This window comes from Symphalangus syndactylus, chromosome 3 (genome assembly GCF_028878055.3).
Source record: "Symphalangus syndactylus isolate Jambi chromosome 3, NHGRI_mSymSyn1-v2.1_pri, whole genome shotgun sequence".
Lineage (NCBI taxonomy): Eukaryota > Metazoa > Chordata > Mammalia > Primates > Hylobatidae > Symphalangus > Symphalangus syndactylus.
Genome location: NC_072425.2, coordinates 27,976,469 through 27,996,595, shown reverse-complemented (window position 1 = coordinate 27,996,595; position 20,127 = coordinate 27,976,469). Strand labels below are relative to the sequence as shown.

General features: G+C 41.0%; 1 protein-coding gene across 3 annotated transcripts in view; it reads right to left on the bottom strand.

Annotated features, from left to right (window-relative positions):
• Positions 1-20,127, bottom strand: part of ASTN2 (astrotactin 2) — a 1,055,774-nt gene that overhangs the window by 624,835 nt on the left and 410,812 nt on the right. For all 3 annotated transcript variants that reach the window (XM_063636815.1, XM_063636816.1, XM_055271311.2), the window contains one exon: positions 12,495-12,662. In XM_063636815.1, coding sequence (XP_063492885.1) covers positions 12,495-12,662 — 168 coding nt within the window. The remainder of the gene's footprint in view (positions 1-12,494; positions 12,663-20,127) is intronic.

The window sequence follows — 20,127 nt, the reverse complement described above, 5'->3', positions numbered from 1 at the left end:
GAACAAAGAATGACACAAATAAATGTATCATTCAAGGTTGTAATTATGTGCTGATAGCATAGGCTTGCAGTTTAGAGGGTAAATTCTGAGGCCAGACTTCTAGGTTGCAAATCTAGACACCATCACTTCCTAAATGACTTTGGAAAAAAATCCATTAACTGTGATTTAGTTTCCTCACTTGTAAAATGAGACGATAACACTATTTCATTACATTAATTCTAAGGCATGCAACTTCTCACATTTTATTTTTATTTCCATTTTTATTTATTTATTTTTAGATACAGAGTCTCACTCTGTAACCCAGGTTGGATTGCAGTGGTGTGATCATAGCTCACTGACACTTTCAACTCCTAGGCTCAAGCAGTCTGCTCACCTCAGCCTCCAAGTGGCTAGGACTACAGGTGCATGCCACCATGCCTGGCTAATTTTCTTAAATTTTTTTAGAGACAGGGTCTCACTATGTTTCCCAAGCTGGTCTTGAACTCCTGGCCTCAAGTGATCCTCCCACCTTGGCCTCCCAAAGTGCTGGATTACAAGTGTGAGCCACCACACCCAGCCCCCATACTTTATATTCCTAAAATGAGGACTTATCTGATAATTAATAGTATAGTATGGTATAGTGTGATTATTATTATTGGCAGCATTTTTTCTTAGTGGTACATAAGCTATATACATCTGTGTATGTGTCTTAATTTATTTAAAATATAATCGCATCTACCTCATATAATTATTGAGAAATTAAATGAGATAATGTATGTGAAGGCTTTGAAGAGTGGCTGACACAGTTACCACTGTATAAATGTGCACCATTAATACTATTTACTATAAAGGAAAAAGAGCACTAATGGAGCATAATGCATTGGGGAAATAAACTAGTATAGAAAGTCACTTCCTTGAGGAAGTGACATTTTAAGTTGAAACAAGAAGGATAAGGAGGAGTGAACCAACTAAAGAATACAGTTTATAAGAAGTGGGGCTGGATGAGGAACAGATTGTCCCATGCAGAAGAAACAGCACCATCACTAATGCTATTACATTGGCTAGAAGAAATGACTCCCCATTAACAAATACGGAACTCTTTACAACATGGCTTTATATCCTAATAACACTCGATTCCAACCTAGGCTTCATTATTATCTTTTTTCCCACACATTTGTTTATTGATAATATATTTATTGTAAGGTTTTGCATACATATTTAGAACCTTCCTGGATTTATTTTTTAAATAGTAGGACATATGCCATTTTTAGAAGACCAATATATTTTTTAACACATTTTTTAGATAAAATTAAATATAGTCTCTAATTTAAATGTCAGTAGATTATATTTATGATGTTAAAATCTGGTCTTAAAAGCTGAGCACTTCCCTTTTTTGGTAACTATAATCATCAGAAATACCTCAGGCTACCTTCTTCCTATATGCAGCTTTGTGGTGTGAGATTTCAGATCTCTGACAACCTTTTCCTTTCAAGTTCAGAAGCAAAGGTTGCCTTGGACTTTCAATGGGACTGGCAAGTTCCCAATAAGAAAAAGTTTTCATAGTCTCTTTTGTAGTTTACCCTAACCTTCTTGACCTTCTAAATTTTTGAACAGTCAGGCCTGTTGCTTGCTTTGCAGGCTCCCTAAAATTTTATGACCTCATCCTAGACACAGATCGTCCTTTCTTAAAAGACCTTAAACATCTTCTACAACATAACATTTTACAACACATTTAAACCAAATATATCAAGACTACCAAACAGAGATAAAGAGCAGTTTCCCTACAACTCATACATGCTGTCACAGTTCCTTCTACCTCTCAGTTCTGTATTGTTTCCCTGCCCTCAATTCAATTCAGTATTTTTGTTTCTTTCAAGTCAACTTATTCTGTAAATTCTTTGTCCAAAGGATTCATGCCTGCCTCTGAGAATTCTATACAAAAACCTATCAAAAGGGGAATCCCAGAATGCCTCTCTTCTCAATGCTAAGCAAATTTCCTCACATGCTAACTCCTTAAAACAGTAGCTTGGCCAAATCCCAGCAGTAATACTTAGTAAATATATGACCTTGAGAATGTCAATCAACTACTTTAAGACACAGCTACTTGTATTGAAGCAACAATAACTACCTAGAAGTGTTATTATAGTAACTGAGAATAGCTATATAAAGTCTTTGCATGGTGTTTGGTACACAATAAGTGCCTAATAATTTTAGATGTTGTTATTGTCACTTCAGTGTTCATGTGCTCCTTGATATCTCACCAAAATTCCATTGTACCTCTTTTAACTATTAGCTGTATTTGGCTGTTGTCTAACACTCCATCTGCTATATATAGATAATGAATCTGCATTAAATGGATTAATCTGATGAGAGAAATGGGATTTATGAGTTACTGACGTTTCATGGAATGTAAGCAGAAAACTTCGGTTTCTTGTTTCGATTACTTTTGTTGGAAAATATTTTTAAAAGCTTAATTTTGTTATCTTTCATGCCTGAATAACAAGGTATCATGTTCATTAATCGATAATAAATTCAGATGAGTTCTGTTTAATTCAGGTTCTAGTAAAGTTCATGACAAATGAGTGGTGAGGTGGAGAGCAATGTGGGTCCTGAGGATCAGAGGGACTTGTTTCATGGAGGATATCCCCAGTTGAGGCTCTCTGGACTCATTTGTATATGACTAATTCTAAACATATAAAGGACAGACTTTACCTTATTTGAGTTCAGAAAAGACCAGAGCTGCCCAAGTCGGGGAGAAGGTGAGTTTCGAAAAGGATTAGGTATCTCTGAGAAAGTCTTTATTTAGCAAACACATACTTTAGCCAGAGTGTTGTCAGCACCCTGAAAACTCTCCATGGTGCTGACACAAGAAGCCTACACCTTACTCATTGAACAAGGCTTGACACTTTAGCAGCTGAAACTTGATTTTCATCCATCCATCCATCCATGCATCCATCCATCCATCCGTCCATCCATTCATCCATCCATCCATCCATCCATCCATCCATCCATCCATCCATCCATCCAAGAAAAGATGTATTGATACAGGAACTGTTTCATTTCCAGATACAGCAAAAAACAGGGTGAGCAAAGACCAAGACTTTCTATAATGTATATACCTATATACAAATGTCCCCTCTACAGTCTGCCAGAAAGTTGGTTCTCTATAAACATATATCAGCATATTTTACTGTGGATTTTACCTACTCATTGCCATACTTCAATATATATGCCCTACCACCTAGAAAGCCCTAAAGATACCATTTCCTTCAAAACAGGAAATTTCTCCATCACTGTAGATTCTTGGAATTTATAGCTTCATAAAAATCCTGTATCCCCTTAAACTTTAGTAACATAGAGCTCAGCAAATACTAGAAACAATCTGTAAACATTAGAAATATTTAGTACAATATAAGATTGCTATATGACATAACCACATACAGTGTATTCTCATTTCATATCCTACTACAAATGAATAGTGGCTGCTGAAGACATGGAAATAAACTGAATGTAATGGTGAACATGACTGAAGTTCATATCAATTGTAGAAAGAAAATTCAATTTGCTATAAACGCCATTTACAAATTGTTTCAATCATACTTACATGCTAAGTTATTAGTGCTGAAAAGATCGTAGAAACATGGATTTTGAGCTGGAGAATATCCTAGAAATTATTTAGACTTTTAAATTGTATCTTGCCACTAATTTACGGTGTGACACAGGGCAATGTGCTTAGCCTTGGTGGGTCTTGGTCTCCTCATTTGATTACACTAGACGATGGCTAGGAAATCTTCTTTCACTAAAAGTATGTCCCCACTCATTGCTTTGTTGAAGAAAAGGAATCTGAAGTTCACGGTGTGTGACATACTCAAGGTCGAATGGCAAATTTGTGGCAAAGTTGACATTAGGGTTGAAGGTTGAAGGTTAGTAATTATTTTCTTTCTTTCCTCTTTCTTTCTTTTCTTTCTTTTTTGTCTTTGGACAGAGTCTCGCTCTGTCACCCAGGCTGGAGTGCACTGGTGCAATCTCAGCTCACTGCAACCTTCACCTCTCAGGCTCAAGCAATCCTTGTGCCTCAACCTCCCAAGTAGCTGAGATTATGGGCATGTACCACCACACTCAGCTAATTTTTGTATTTTTAGTAGACACAGAGTTTCACAGTGTGGGCCAGGCTGGTCTCGAACTCCTGTCCTCAAGTGATCCACTTGCCTTGGTATCCCAAAGTGCTGGGATTACAGGAACAAGCCACCATGCCTGGCCAGTAATTTTTTTCATTGCAAAAGTTCAGAAGTCACACAAGGACTAAATAAAAGTTCAGCAGATAGAAATGTCTAGCTTACTCTAAAGTCCTCCTTCAGCTGGTTAACTACTAGAGGGCAGAGATGATATATTTTCTTCTCACATAATCGAATGTTATGCACATCGTTGGATTAAATGCCTCATGAAATATTTATTGAATTAATAAGTGAAGATACACATAACTGAATAAATGGTTATAAAAATAAGAGAAAACTTTGTATTGGGTTTCCACCATATATTATCCACTGCACCAGTGTATTTTAAATTTTATTTTTCATCTCATCCTTACAACTCTAAAAAGTTGAAATTATTCTTCTCATTTTTATAGTTATAAAAAATAAGGCTTGAATATATTAAATGATTTACCCAGCCCCCTACAACCAGGAAACAGAGAAGAGAGAATTTAAACCTGGCTGTGTCTGACTCAGGAAGATATTCCAATTCTACTCTGGTTCACTACATGCTTGAATGAATGAATAAACATATGAAAGAATGAGTTAGTGTTCTGCTGTCATTTGCCTTATGTGTTGTAGACCATATTGTCAAAGGTTTTGTTTACAGAACTTGGTGTGATGCCACAGATGTGCAGAACTTTAATAAAGCTGTTTCACAATAAGACATTACCCACATTGATATTCTTGAGAGTCAAAGCCTAATCATTTAAACTGTTTGGTGTTGCATTTTATTGGACCAGAGCAAGTAGTCCTTGGATGTTCACTTTCTGTCCTCAGAGAGATGAAGATAATGGTAGTCTATCCTGGGAAGGAGCATAATGTCACTCTGGTGACATGTTCAAGCCTCCACTAGCCACTTTTTTGCCTTGGTCTTTCATTGGTTTGTTCTCATCTCATCCAGTATTGTGCTGGTAAATGTTTAACGATTGTCTTTCTGAAAAAAAATAAACTCTGATTTTGTTGCATTTACCAATTGTTTTGGTGTAAACATCCTTACCATAGCATATTTTCAGGCTATCAACATGCCATCACTGAACAAAGAGTTGGGAAAAGATGTTAACAGTCAACTCTCATGATGCCATGTGAGCTGGCTCCAGCACATCACAGATCTAATTCCAGAGTCATCCCTGTGGGTGGCACTAATTGTTGAAATCCCTGGAAAAACACACTGGAGTTGGGCTGTGGCATGCAGCCAGGAAAACTTGGCCAGGTTCATCTGTGCACCAAGACAATTATATATATGTTTCAGCTGTAGCATCTTCTCCACTTTCCTCCTCCTTCCCTGTCACTTGGGAGAAACAATTCTTCTTATCACCACATCCAGAAAAGCTTTAAGGAATGATAACCAGTGCTTTGACTCCATGACTCTGTCCAGCTCTACAGATTTGACTCACAAAGGAGAGACTTCTTTAAAAGAAGCTAAGCCACTTTTGACATATCAAGACCTAAATATACACAGGGCTTCAGGGTTTAGTTTTTCCATGACTTTCCCCAGATTCTAATTCCTGATGGGAAGCAAAGAGTGGAGAAAGTTCTAGCTGTTCTTTTAGGGAGTTAGATGCTCTCCAAAACAGGTGGACTCATCTGCTTGTAAGAACAGATGTTCTCAAAGTCTTTGGATCCTTACCTTTTAATGACCTCTCTTCATATTACCTTCCCAACCTCATCCCCTGCCACTCTCCCAGTGCTCTGCCTGCACCTCATTCTCCAGATGGCAGCACAACTAAACTGCTCTCTGGGTCCTAGAATCATTCTAAACTTTTCTCTTTTTCAAAAAATCAAGTTCCCTCTGCTAAAGCACCCTCCGTACTCATACTCCCTATTGATTTTACAAAGCTGAGCTAAAAGGTCATCTTCTTCATGATGTATCTCCCGAAATCCCCATCTAGAATACATTTCTCCCTGTTCTTCAGGCATGAGGCACTTTGTTAATGCATTGCTCTTGATTTATACTACACTGTGTTTTTGATAATAGCTATATATGAGCAGATTATTTTTATACCTGTGAGAATATAAAATCCATGAAGGCAAGAACATTGTGCAATTTGTCTGTGATTTCCCATAACACTCAACACACCGACTTACGAGTTGCAGAATTAAGAAAATCTTGCTTGAATTGAATCTAATGAATTGAACTAAATTTTACAAAGTGGATCTGAGTTAAGCCCCATGAAAATATATTTAGGGATCTTATGTTCCTATTTCAATTTTCTACCTGTAGACAGTCCTATCCATTTATGCCTGGAGTGACTTAAAAGAGCAAGGTGCTTTGCTGGGCATTGCGGTAGAAAGAATATAGCAATAGATATGATCTCTGGCCCTAAGGAGTTGACTTTCTAGCAGGGGAGATAAATTTTCAAACAGCAACTCAAGTTTTAATCTGGTTTTTAGTCAACAAAGAACTCTGATGATTCTGTAGAAGAAGTAATCCATTCTACTGAGAAGAAGTAAGAAGAAATTAAATGAGTAGGATTGTGGAAGGTAGATGATTAAAGGGTGGAAGATATTTCAGGTGGAGAGTCGAGTTGAACTCTAGTCAGAAGGTGAAACTTTACATGGGGATGTTTGGGGAATAATTGTGAGTATGAGCAGAGTAAGCAATGGAAAGAGGAATGCTGTTGGAGATGTGCTGGAATAAGAGAGTAAGACCAGGGTATCCTAGAATTCAGATATGTGGATGCTGCACAGTTGTTGGCGACCCAGTTTTTCTAGATCTGCAAAATATTTAACTCGAGTTCTTATGTAAATGGATAAAAGGGAAAAACTAGAATTGGTATATACAATTGTTTCAAGAAGCATCAGGAGGAAAATTCCCTTCTTCCTTCCTGCTTGTATTATTCTTTGACTCTTAATTACATGTCAGGCATTATGCTGAAGTTTAAAGATAGCAAGAAAAGTGAAACAGACATCTTGAACCTCCCTCCTTGCTCCAACAAAGTTTACAGTCTGGTGATAGTTCCAGACAAGGAAAGAACAATGACTCCATAGAGGAACAAAGCCATGACATATGGAAGCACAGAAGGCTATGACAGTAGGTGGGAGGGCGCCTTCATCTGTTCAGGGCTAGGGAGAGGGGGTCAGGAATGCCACCTATGGGAGGAAACGTGTTTGGGCTCAACGTGTAGGAAATAAAAAGAAGCCCCTGCTCTCCCATTAAAAGGAAAAAGACATTTTCAAGGGGAAGAAACAGCCTGTGAAAGGGACAGAGACATGTGAGGGTATGGTGCCTTCAGGAAACTGCACATGGGTGGTGTACCTAGAACCCAGCACACAAGGCAAATACAGGCAGAAGATGAGGTGAAAGAAATAAACACAGTTTTGTCAAGATAATTAAACTAACAAATTTGGCAACCGAGTCATCCCCTATGAGTGCAGAACACGGGTGGACTATTTGAGAGTGTTCAGAGCCTTGCTGCAACAGGGTAGTCCTTGAGCCAGAAGCATCAGCAACAGCTCCCAGCTTGTTAGAAATGCAGAACCTCAGGCTTCACTCCAGATCTGTTGAGGCTTCAGAAGCACTGGTTGAGGGCATGGAAACCTGGCTTTATATCCTGGCTTTGCAGTTTGCCAGCTGTGTGATCGTCCTGTCCCCTGTCTTCTCTGGGCGGCAGTAGAATCAGCCATGAAGTTGAGGAGGTGGACCTAGTGGATTCCAGTGATATTTCCAGCTCTAAAGAGTGTTGTGTGTGTGTGTGTGTGTGTGTGTGTATTTAAATCTAGAGGCTATTGGTGGAAGAGTGCCTTATTTTTCAAACTGGCTAACACATACCTTGGATGACCCGCTGTTCAGAATTAGGCCCTCAAGCCTGTGTCTAATGGAGAACAGCATTAGAAACCACAAACTTGCACCTGAAAGCAGATCAGCTGGGGAAGTAGAAGCTCAGACCCACAGGCACTCACCACTTGTCTAGCGGGCTTCACAGATGGAGGCAAAGAAGGGGATCCTTTCTGTTCCCTTCCACCAATAATCTTGCTTCCTTTTCAAGGAAAAAAATGGAAAAAAAAATCTAAGGGGCCAGATGCAGAGATGTGTAATTCCACAAGGGCTTACCTGGCTTTTGGGTAAGAATATCCTAGAATTTGTGTTTCTTTTCACGTATGTGTGTATGTGTGTGTGTGTGTGTGTGTGTGTGTGTTTTGCAGTTTGGGGTACTAGTTAGGGTGGCAGTGACTTAAAGCTGAAATATCTTGATTAAAAAAAAGAAGCTTAGCTGTCTGGTCATATGATGCATAAGAGCTGTGTTGCATTTTCACATAGCTTCTCCAGTTGGCCTATTTATTTATTGATTGATTTTTGGGACAAGGTCTCACTCTGTTGCTCAGGCTACAGTGCAGTAGCATAATCACAGCTCACCGTAGCCTCGACCTCCAGGACTCAAGCAACCCTCCCACCTCAGCTTCTAGTAGCTGGAACTATGGGCATGTGTCACCATGCCTGGCTAACTTTTGTATTTTTTTGTAGAAACAAGATTTCACCATGTTGCCCAGGCTGGTCTTGGACTCTTGGGCTCAAGAGATCCGCTTGCTTCGGTCTCCCAGTGCTGGGATTACAGGTGTGAGGCATCGCACCTGGCCCAGTTGGCCTATATGAAGGCTACAAAAAAATATGTTGAAACAGTCTCCTGAATAAACAATTAGAGGGAATGGTGGTTATAAAGCCAAATCATGGCCCTACCTGGCAGAGACATAAAAGTTAACCTGGAGAAGTCCTCTCCTTACTTCTGAACAGGTGTCCCATTAAGAGGTGAAGAAATCCTCAAATAGAGGGAGGAGATCCTTGACCTGGGCTACTACACTGAGCACTGAGACCTCTGATCTGTGCATAGAGGCTGTTGTCTGGTATTCACGTAACCAGTTTTTTGTGCAAGCCAGCCAGACTCTTGTGAATGGAGAGGAAGATGAAGTTCTAGAGAAAATAGACCAATAAAAATTATAGGAGGAAGCAGAAGACTGAGAGTAAGGAAACCTGAGGTTCTAATCCTGGCTTCACTTGTAACTTGCTTTGAAACCTTGGCAAGTTCCTTTTTCTTTCTGGCTCCTGTTCTCTATTTTGAGGACAATAAGAACATCATTTATTGAGCATCAACTATGAATAAGATACTACCCATTTAATGAGCATTTAGTATAAATAAGATAGTGTCTCATGGGTTTAAATGCCATCTAGATGCTGTAGACTAGCAAATTTCTATCCCCAGCTAAGACTTCTTCTTTGAATTTGAGTTGTGGACCTGTAGTTGATTTTTTTTTTTTTTTTTTTTTTTTTGAGACACAGTCTTGCTCTGTCACCAGGCTGGAGTGCAGTGGCATGATCTCGGCTCACTGTAAACTTCACCTCCCGGGTTCAAGCAATTCCCCTGCCTCAACCTCCTGAGTAGCTGGGACTACAGGCGTGTGCCACCAAGCCCAGCTAATTTTTTTTTTTTTTTTTTTTTGTATTTTAGTAGAGACAGGGTTTCACCATGTTGGCCAGGATGGTCTTGATCTCCTGACCTAGTGATCCACCTGTCTTGGCCTCCCAAAGTGCTGGGATTACAGACGTGGATTCTTATAATTTTATGTTGTCTTGGCACCCATTTAAAATACAAGTTTAATTTTTTCCACCAGAAGTAGGGTTCAGTCACCCTTGACAAAATTTATAGTTCTACACTTCCTTCCAGTTCCTCGATGTGGCCAATCCAGGTACCTGCCTGCAATGGAAATGACACAGCAAAGCTTGCTGCCTGGACCACAGAAGTAGAACACCACACCAAAATGGCCCAAGCCAGTGGCCAGAGATAAGAACTTAGAGGCATCTTTCCCACCTAGCAGATGGGCTTCCGGCTTTCCTGTCGCTTCCTTTACAGGTATTGTTCAGACATTTGCTCATGAACTTAAAGTGACCCATATCCTATGCCCCAGTACATACTTCCCTCTCTCTGTCTCTCTCTCTCTCTCTGCCTGACTCTTCACTCCCGTCTTGCCTCCTGTGACCCAGGGACAGAAGATTGCCTTCCTGACTCAGGATCTGTAAGTAATTAATCTTTGAACTTGTTTCCTATTGTGGTGTTTAATTGAATCTGTGCCTTCTGTTTGAAGAAGCAGGGACTATCCTAGGCCCTGGATGTCGGGGAGAACACAAGTGCAGGCTCGTAGCACCAGACTGATGGTCAGGCAGGCATTAACTGTGCACACGTTAGATAAACCACCAAGGGTGGCAGCCAGTGTAATCAAACTTCCTGTGTGAGGGACTTCTGGGTCACCAACAGACAACCAGTTCTTAGGCTGCCCACCAGGTAAAAGAAGTATCCTGTAAAGGGAAAACTGTAAACACCCACACCCAGTCCCACTTTATTTCCCATTTTGGCAGGGTAGCTAGAGGTTCTACTACTGGAACCCCAATTTAGCAGGGGGCTCTTAGATCAGGACCCAAATGCCCATTCTCCATTGATATTTAGTAGTCATCTTGAACTTATACCCAAAATAGCACTCTTTATCTTCCTCACCTAACCCTGACCTTCTCACCGCATCCCCTGATTCAGTTAAATAATAACTCAATATGTCCCATTGTTCAGACTGAAAAATTTGGGATAATCTTTGACTCCACTCTATTTCTTGCATTCTATTCTCAGTAATAAATGCTGTTGAGGGTATACTCTTAAATATATCCAGAATCTGATCACTGTTCACCATCTTCTTCTCTTACCTCCATGGTCCAAGCCATTACCAATCCTTGCCTAGATTAGAGTAATAGGGCCTTTGAACACCCCTGAATCAACTCACCACACAGCAGCCAGAGTGGTCCTATTCAAATGCAGGTCATAGCATGTTGCTCCTTTACTCAGAATCTCCCAAGGACTGTCCATCTTCCTCAGAGTAGAATCTGAAGTCCATATTATACTATACAAGGCCCTGAGGACCACTATGCCCCCAAACTTCTTCTTCTCAGCTTTCTTCTCCTACTCCCCTTCTTTCTCACTCTGCATCCTGGCCCCACTACTAGTGCTAAATAAACAGCACATTAGGCCGGGCATGATGGCTCACACGTGTAATCTCAGCACTTTGGGAGGCCGAGGTGGGTGGACCATGAAGTCAAGAGTTCAAGACTAGCCTGACCAACATGGTGAAACCCCCCATCTCTACCAAAAATACAAAAATTAGCCAAGTGTGGTGACACGTGCCTGTAATCCCCACTACTCAGGAGGCTGAGGCAGGAGAATCGCTTGAACCTGGGAGGCGGAGGTTGCAGTGAGTCGAGATCACGCCACTGACTCTTTTACCTCCTTCTGCCTGGAACGCATCCCTCGGATACTGACATGGTTTATTCTCCCATCTCGAGGTGTGTGCTCAAATGTCATCTTCTCAGAGAGGCCTCCCCTGACCACTTTCTGCATAATGAAACTCCACCCAAACTCCCAGCTTAGCACTCCACATGCTTTGTACATCATTCTTTTCCCCCACACCAGCATCTATCATCACTTCACAGAGTCATATAATTTACCTGCTTGTTTGACCACTGCAGCACTGTCGCATAGAAATTTTCAGAATGATGAAGATAGTCTATATCTATATTGTGCAACAATGTGGCTGCTAGTGTATGGCTATGGAACACTTGAAATCTGGGTGGTATGACTGGGAAAATGAATGTTTACTTTTATTTAATTTCAATTAATTTAAAATAAAATGCCACATGTAGCTAGTGGCTACCATATTCCACAGTGCATATTTAGTGTCTACCCCACTAGCATGTAAGCTTCATGAGGGTGGAGATTTTGCATATTTTGTTCACTGCTGTCTTCCCAATACCTAAAAATATGCCTGGCTACTAAAGAAATACCTGTTGAGTGAATTAATGAATATGCTATGAGATTTCCACACAGCATCTCATTCAATCCTAATGACAGTTTTGTGGGTTGGGTGCTATTTTCATTCTCTTGTACTGAAAGGTAGGCAGTGTCTTGCTCAAGATCACCCAGCTAGTTAGTACCAAGAAGATAGGCTCTGAATGCAGGGACATCTGAAGTGCAGACATTTTGCTTGTCTGGAGCTAGGCCAGATGTTCTCTGTGGTCCTTTCTTACTCTGAGAGTCTGTGGTTCTGTAAGAATTTCCTCCCTTGAAAGGCAATGGCAGCACATAGATTAGTGTTAATTAGATTGATGGGCCTTCTTATCCAGCCACTTATCAATGGCTCAGAATCCGTGGTTCTTTAGGTAGAGGGAGCACAGTGCCTCTTTCAACCCAGCCTCTCCCACCTTCTATCCCCATCCCGGCTCCCATAGCTCACCAGTTTCTGGGTCGCAGAGCTGCTCACAGGCGTCTGTCGTCCTTTGTCCACAGAGGTCCCTCACCCATGGGGAGGTGGCATTGATCTGGTAATACAGGGAAAGCTTGGCTGGGTTTAACCAGTCGGAGATGTCCAAGTAGCTCCCTTCACTCACCACGAAGCTGCTTCCTATGGGTGAACAGAGAGACAGATACTTTCTTACTGATTTTAAGGTCTTAGCTGATGCTACAGAACACAGAGAGGTGCGTACAAGCCACATTCCCCAGGTCATCTGATCTCATTTGTCTAAATGCACTTGCAATGTGCCCGTCATGGTGTTGCAAGCCCATAGAGAGATAGAGGCAAATCAAACACGGGAGATAATTCAACTTAGTGATGAAAGATAGGCCCTTAGGACTGAGAGGGAAGTAAGGTCAAATTCAGGATGTACCCTTACTAGGCATTGACTTTGGGCAAGTCACACAGTGCCCCTGGGTCTTGGTTACTTCCTCTGTAAAGGAGAATATTAATGGAATGTACCTCATGGAGTCAATAGGGGAATGAAATAAATTCATGTAGATAAAATGCTTAGCTGGCACCTGACTTATTCTAGGAAATAATGATTAAACATTAAATTTCAAAGGAAACGAAAAAAGCTAATGTCCCTGTCACTCAGGTGTCTCCTCTGGAACAGGGGTCATTGATGTCCACAGGGGCCAGGTGGCTAACATCAATAGGAGAGACTGGCTGAGTGTGAAGGAAATAGCATCCAGGCCTCCTCACCTAGCTTGTGTTGTTTGTTTTTGTTTTATTATGAGAAAGACAAAGATATAGAGAGACAGACTGAGATAGAGAAAACAGAGACAAAGTGAGATTTCCAAAGAAATCCCCAGCACCTCTAAGGAAAAGAGCAGCATTCACCCAAGAAAAAAATGCCCTGATGTGGCAAAACAATAGGAAGGAGAAGGTGGGGTTTGGGATACAATAAACACTGTAGGCTCCATTAAAATGGAGCAGCTATGACTCAGCTCCAGCAGCTCTTGCCACATGGAACTAAAGGCTAGTGGCACTAGATCTTCAGATTTTCTTCAGGAGAAGCTAAATATTAACATTTTTATTATTATCAACCAATTTTTCAACATTTCTGATGGCTAACATTTCATCTTGAATACTTGGGTAGGCCAATATTTGCTCTAAAATGTTCCTTATCCCACATATATGTGGAAACATACATATATGTATATAGTACTATATTACATATAAATGTATAATAATCTATGTAGATATTCCACATACATGCACATGTACACACACACATATATACACACACACTTTTTTTGGGAGGCAAGAAACAGAAGCCCATTCAGGATGGCTGCACTTAAGTTACAAATGGTGAGTGTACGCATGTACAGCAATAAAACAAAACAAAGACGGAATTTCACAGGGGGAAAAATATGTACCCAGACAGGACCAGGCTTCACAAAGCTGGACAGGGAGCGTGAGTCTAGATTGATGGCAGATCTAGAGACTGCAGCAGCAGGAGACTTTAAATTGTATTTTATAATTAACATGACTCAGCTTCTCTCCTTGTTTCTACCTCACTGTCAAGTAAAAACAAAGAAACACATCTTTGTGTATGCAATTCAAGTTCTCCAAAGACAGACTCAGTTAATAAGAATCATATAGGTTCTATGGAGGTCTATCTGTCAGGTTACATCTTACTCTGCTGGCTGACCTATGGTTGGACTCCTCTTGGCTCCGGTGCACAGCTGTGGTCCAATGAGCAATGGCCAGGGAGGCGGGATCACATCAGACCACACCTGGCTGTCTGAGCATCTAAGACTGTGGGGGGAGAAGTTTCCCTGGAAATAGTAAGTATGATTGGCAATGATTATCTTCTCTAATTCACACAAATCATATGATTTCTGTCATCCCATGCAATAAATCCCTAAGACACAGTGGACAACATAATTTTGGTGCAAAAGAAAGAGGGGTCTTTGCGAAGTAGGGGGAATAGACAGTATCAGGACTGAGATAAGGAAATGACCACATTTCAAGTTGGCCCTAAAGTCCTTGGCAGCTAAAGCAAAAAAGGAAGAAGTCTGTTGGATTCCATATTTCAAATTTCTGGCAGGAGAAGATATGCAAATCTATCTGCAAAGCCATATTTCCCCCCCTGGAAATAAGCCCAAGCAGAAACATGTCACATGGGTCCTTGAGGAAGGCACAGAACATCAGTATCAACTACAGATTTTTCTTTAAAAAAGCACAGTCATGCTGTTTAAATGGATAATTCTTGTATTTATTCTCACTAAAGACTGAAAGATGGATATTGAATTGTGTCCCAGGGCTGAGTTTGGTTAATCTCTCTACTTCAGGAAAGCTACACAGTGCAGTGATAAAGAGAATAGAATCAGCAAGATAAGACTTCATATCCTCACTTTTTAACTTACTAGCTCTGCAAACTTGGGCAAAAAAACAAACCCTCAGTTATCCTATATGAAAAGTGTGATACCAATTCCCCTTTCATAGGTTGATATAAAGATTACATAAGACAATGCATTTGTCTTAGGTCAGAATCACCAGAAAACAGACTCAGAAGCAGACACAGGCATTCAGGATGTTTTGGGGTACATATTCTTGTAAGAGGATGAGCAAAGTGGGATTGGGCAAAGGGAGAGGTCAAACTGACACACAGCAAATCCCTCAGCTGATCCCATGGGGAGCTCTGGGGCTGGGATCGTCCTTCAGTGATGTTCCAAATCAAGACAAAGATATCAGGACTTTCTCTCCTCCCAATGGCTAGTCATAAGCTGTGAGCTATCCCTGGAGAGGGGACAGAATCTTGTGTGAAGTGGTCCCTTTCAAAGGAAGGCATTTCTCAAAAAAGGACTCAGCTGAGAGTGGTCAACCATCCACATTTCTGGCAGCTGGGGAATAAGTGCCTAGGTGCTGACTGGAAACCTGAGCGCAGCATCACAATGTCCACTACAAGCTCTGTGAAATCTCAAGGAACAGGAGCTATTTTGATTATTATTTTGAATTCTTATAAACTTAGAAACTCTAAATGCAATACCAGTAAACAGATTTCTCTCAATTATGAGAAATATGGGTCTCCATGGAAGAGATTGGCTTGAAAGCAGGTACAATAAATGGAAAGTTTGTGTCCTCTCAAATTCCTATGTTGAAACCTTATCCCCAATGTGGTGATATTTGGAAGTGGAGCTTTTGGGAGGTGATTACATGGGTGGAGCCCCTAAATGGGATTAGTGTCCTTATCAAAGAGACTCCAGAGAGTTCCCTCACTCCTTCCACCATGTGAGAACACAGGGAGAAGCGGCCATTTGTGAATAAGGAAATCGACCCTTATCAAACACTTAATATTTTAGCACCTTGATCTTGGAATCTGCAGTCTCCAGAACTGTAAGAAATAAATTTCTGTTGTTTATAAACCAACTGCTATAGTAGACTGAACAAACTGAGACAGCAGTTTATCCTTAATGTCTTTAAAAAGATATTATGCAGTTATACATTTGGTTTAATGGCAGAAGGGAGTTACTATCCTTTGAATGTCCTCTGCTCATTTGTGGCATGAATGTGATATGCATTCTGCTCATTTAATCCTTACAACAGCCTTGCAGGATAGGTATTTCTTCCAATTGAACACGAGGTTCAGAGAGAAATTGACATGGTCAAATTTGCACAACCAGTAAGTGGCCAAAGTGGAACTTAAACCAAGATTTTTCAGCCTTCAAAGCTGGAACATTTGCCTTTTTTCAAGCTATCTTGAGGCTCAGGGGTTTTGGTCAGTTGCTTTTTATGGTCCTTTTCCTCTGTCTACAGTAGTCTGTGAATTCCTCTTTAGTGCATATCATGTAGAGTTGGAGGGCTTTTGCTTTTTCTCATAGGCTGTGATTTCCTACAGAGAAGAGGTCATGACTCATTAGTCCTTATCAATCCGACTCTCAGTAAAATGCCTGGCACATACTAGGACTTTAGTGAATGTCAAGTGCATTAATGAAATCAGAGTTCCATGCTTGACTAGAGGGAAGTTCAATTCACTTCATCATGGAATTGTGAAGCAGAAATGCCTCCACATTGATACCACAGTTTAATTTTTTCTATCCTGTGAGATCCAGAATATAAGATTAGCCCTTCAGAATCTTCCCAGTTCCAAACTAAATGTCGAACATCACTATTGTGGCTCCTGAGCTCTTATTCACCCAATGGGCTCATGATGTGCACGGCAAAAGTAGAGAGGCAGGTAGAGAAACTCAGTGAGAAGGGTCAAGGATGTGTGGCAGGGAGGTGCCATATCAGAGCCTGAAAAGAAGTAACTTTGTGCCAAATTTAACGTAATCATTTACCCAACGTTGATTAAATTCCTTCCTGTGTAAGAAACAGACATAGGGACTAAGAAATGGGCTGAATCCACTGAGAAAGTTAGGGATAAAACAAGAGAGATCAAATATCTGCCCAGATATCTTTAATACAACCTAGAGTGTGGTAAGAATTGCCTGAAAAATATAGGCATTGTCTTTGGATATAAGGGAGAGGAAAAAGGGGGCTCAAAGAGGAACATTGAAGAGTTGGCCTTTAAGCTATACCTTGAAGGATGAAAAGGAGACCATGACATAATGAACTGTTTCCTCCAGAGTAAGTGGCCACCTGTGTGGCATTTATCCCTTAAGGCTAGACTCCAAAACGGTGCTGCACTACTCTTAATCTCTTTATTATTTGCAAGGCATTTCACTCATGTAGCACCTATATGTGCTGTGCTAGAGTGTCACTCATTCACTCAGATATGGCTATGCGCCAAGCCCTGCAGCAGGCTCTGGTTGAGTAAAATATGGCGTCTGCCTACTGAGAACTTATAGCCCAGGAAGGAAGATCAGATATGAAAAATCTAAGGCAAAGCATGACTGTCTGCTCCCCTCCCCCAATCGCTCACTTCCCTTACTTATTTGCCCATCAGATTGTGCATTTCTTGAAGGCAAAGCCCGGCTTCATTTAACTCTACAATCATTGTCATGCTTAGGGTGAAGTCGAGGTTCAGTGTGGGCATGTGAGAGAGAACAAGAGAGAAAGAGAGCACTAAGTTTAAGGAAAGTCTAGCAGAGCTCTCTGAATAAATTCCATTTATTTGGGAATACAAACTACACAGAAAAGGAATAAAAGGCACTATTCCATGTGTCTCCTGTTTTTCTAGTTTTTCTTTGGACCCTTGTTTTATTTTTTGGCTTTAAATTAAAAGTGTCCTCCCCACTTTACTGACTGTTCTGAGTTCCTCTCTACACTCATATAGATCTCCCCAGAGAGCAATGACTCTGAAATAAATCTCTGCCAAAATCTCAACTTCAAAATGTCATGTTTCCTTATTTTTAAATATATATATATATATATATATATATTTTTTTTTTCTCCCACTTACTTGTGGGAATATACATCATCTAATTAGCCAAATGGATTTTCAGTTCAGCCCAATCATTTCGTTATCTAGTATCTGAAGCCCAGCGTTGCTCAGGGGACTGTACGGGCACGGAGGTCCTCATTAACTCTGATCTTCAATTACATTGATTATCAGCCTGCTTCTGTAATTGTGCAGCATAGATCGGGGTGAGCTGGGGAGCTCAGGCCACTCTGTAGTATACTCTGAAAAGCCGGAGGCACATCAGCCACCAAAGAAACAGAAGGCTACAGATGAGAACTAAAAATACCACGGAAGGAGGTATCACCAGACAAAATTGCCTGGAGAGCCAGACAGCAGCTGCAAATCCCTTTCATTACACCTCACATCATGAAATAGACCTCTGAGAACCATGGATAGGAGATTTCAAAAGAAGGCTCTGGTCACAGTGGCAAATGATGAGCAGAGTAATGAAAGACATGTGGCTAAAAGATGGTCTTTACAAATGAAGTGTAGAGACTGTTTTAGCCAAAAGCTTTCATTTTTATTTTCCGTCTTTCTTTGGGTAAAAATAATTAAAGATTCCCTTCCTTCTGTTACATCATGAATAACACGGGTCCCAGCTGTCTTGGACCTGGGAGAAACGTCTTCCTGGGAACAAGATGAAAAGCAAACTGTGTGATGAAGCAGGAATGAACATCATATCTACTATCAGCTCGACAGACCCAGGAAGAATGTATCACTTTTACCCTTCTCCCAGGTCCACAGAGCCCCAAGTCAGGCTTTAATACATTCTGCCACCTACCATCAACAGAAAACTATTTAAGGGGATTTAAGGGGTGGGTGATCGAACTGCAAAAATGTGGTTAAAAACAAGCTTGAGGGTTTTTCAGTATGGGCAGAGGCAACCTGGAGAGCTGGGAGCAAACAGTCTCTAAGAGCAACCACTCTGGAGGAACATTATTGTGGGGGTGGTTCTCCTACAAGGATCTTCGAGACTCCTCCTCCGGTTATCTCTGTCTTCACTTCCTGACCTTCCACTCCCAGCTCTCTTTCCTCTGCCATCTTCTTTCCTTTTGCCTTGGATCAACCCCAGCCTTCTTCTATTCTTCTCTGGTTCCTACTCATTATGGGTTGGACTGTGTTCTGGCCCAAATTCATATGCTGCAGTTCTAACCTCTCGTGTCTCAGAATGTGACTGTCCTTGAAGATAGGGTCTTCGAAGAGGTAATTCAGGTTAAATGAGGTCATTAGAGTGGGTCCTATTTCAATACAACTGATGTCCTTATAAGAAGAGGATATTGGGGCACAGGTACACATAGAGGAATGACCATCTGAGGATACAGGGAGAGGACAGCCATCTACAAGCCAAGGAGAGAGGCCCCAGAAGAAACCAGCTCTGCAGACACCATGATCTCAAACTTCTAACCTCCAGAAACATGAGAAAATAAATTTCTGTTGCTTAAGCAACTCAGGCTGTGAAACTTTTTTCTTTATGGCAGCCCTAGCAAATTACCTCTGTCTTATTTCTTTTTGTTGTTGTTTATTTGTTTGTTGTTGTTGTTGTTGAAACAGCTCTAACTCACCCAGGCTAGAGTGCAGTGGAGCGATCATGACTCACTGCAGCCTCGACCTCCCTGGCTCAGGTGATCCTCCCACCTTAGCCTCCCAGGTAGCTAGGGCTACAGAGACACTACAGGACCACCACACCTGACTAATTTTTTCTGTTTTTTGTAGAGACAGGATTTTGACATGTTGCCCAAGCTGGTCTCAAACTCCTGGGCTCAAGTGATCCACCTGCTTTGGCCCCTCAAAGTGTTGGGATTACAGGTGTGAACCACTGCCCTTGGCCACCTCTGACTTCTTTGACAGCAAATATCTCAAGCTTGACATTTGCTCTACTTAGTAACCTTTATTTTGTTCTTGGGATACCTATGAATCACTTCTAAGAATAAAGCTTTCAAATGTATAAAACCAAATTTATAGTATAACAAATGTCATGAATAAGTGAAGCACAGTTCTATCGATGGACCCCCTGGAGGTTCGTGGAGCTCAGGATAAAAACCCAAGTCTGAACTAAGCTATTTTCATCCACTCCCCAGACACCAAGTCTGGTGTCTTATCTGGTTCCAAACACTTCCAACATCACTGGATGGACAGAGGGATTATTATAATACCCATAAAGTGTGTGAATCAGATGGAAATGACAAAGCGAAGAAAGAAGCTAAGAAAATGCTGAGATGTTCC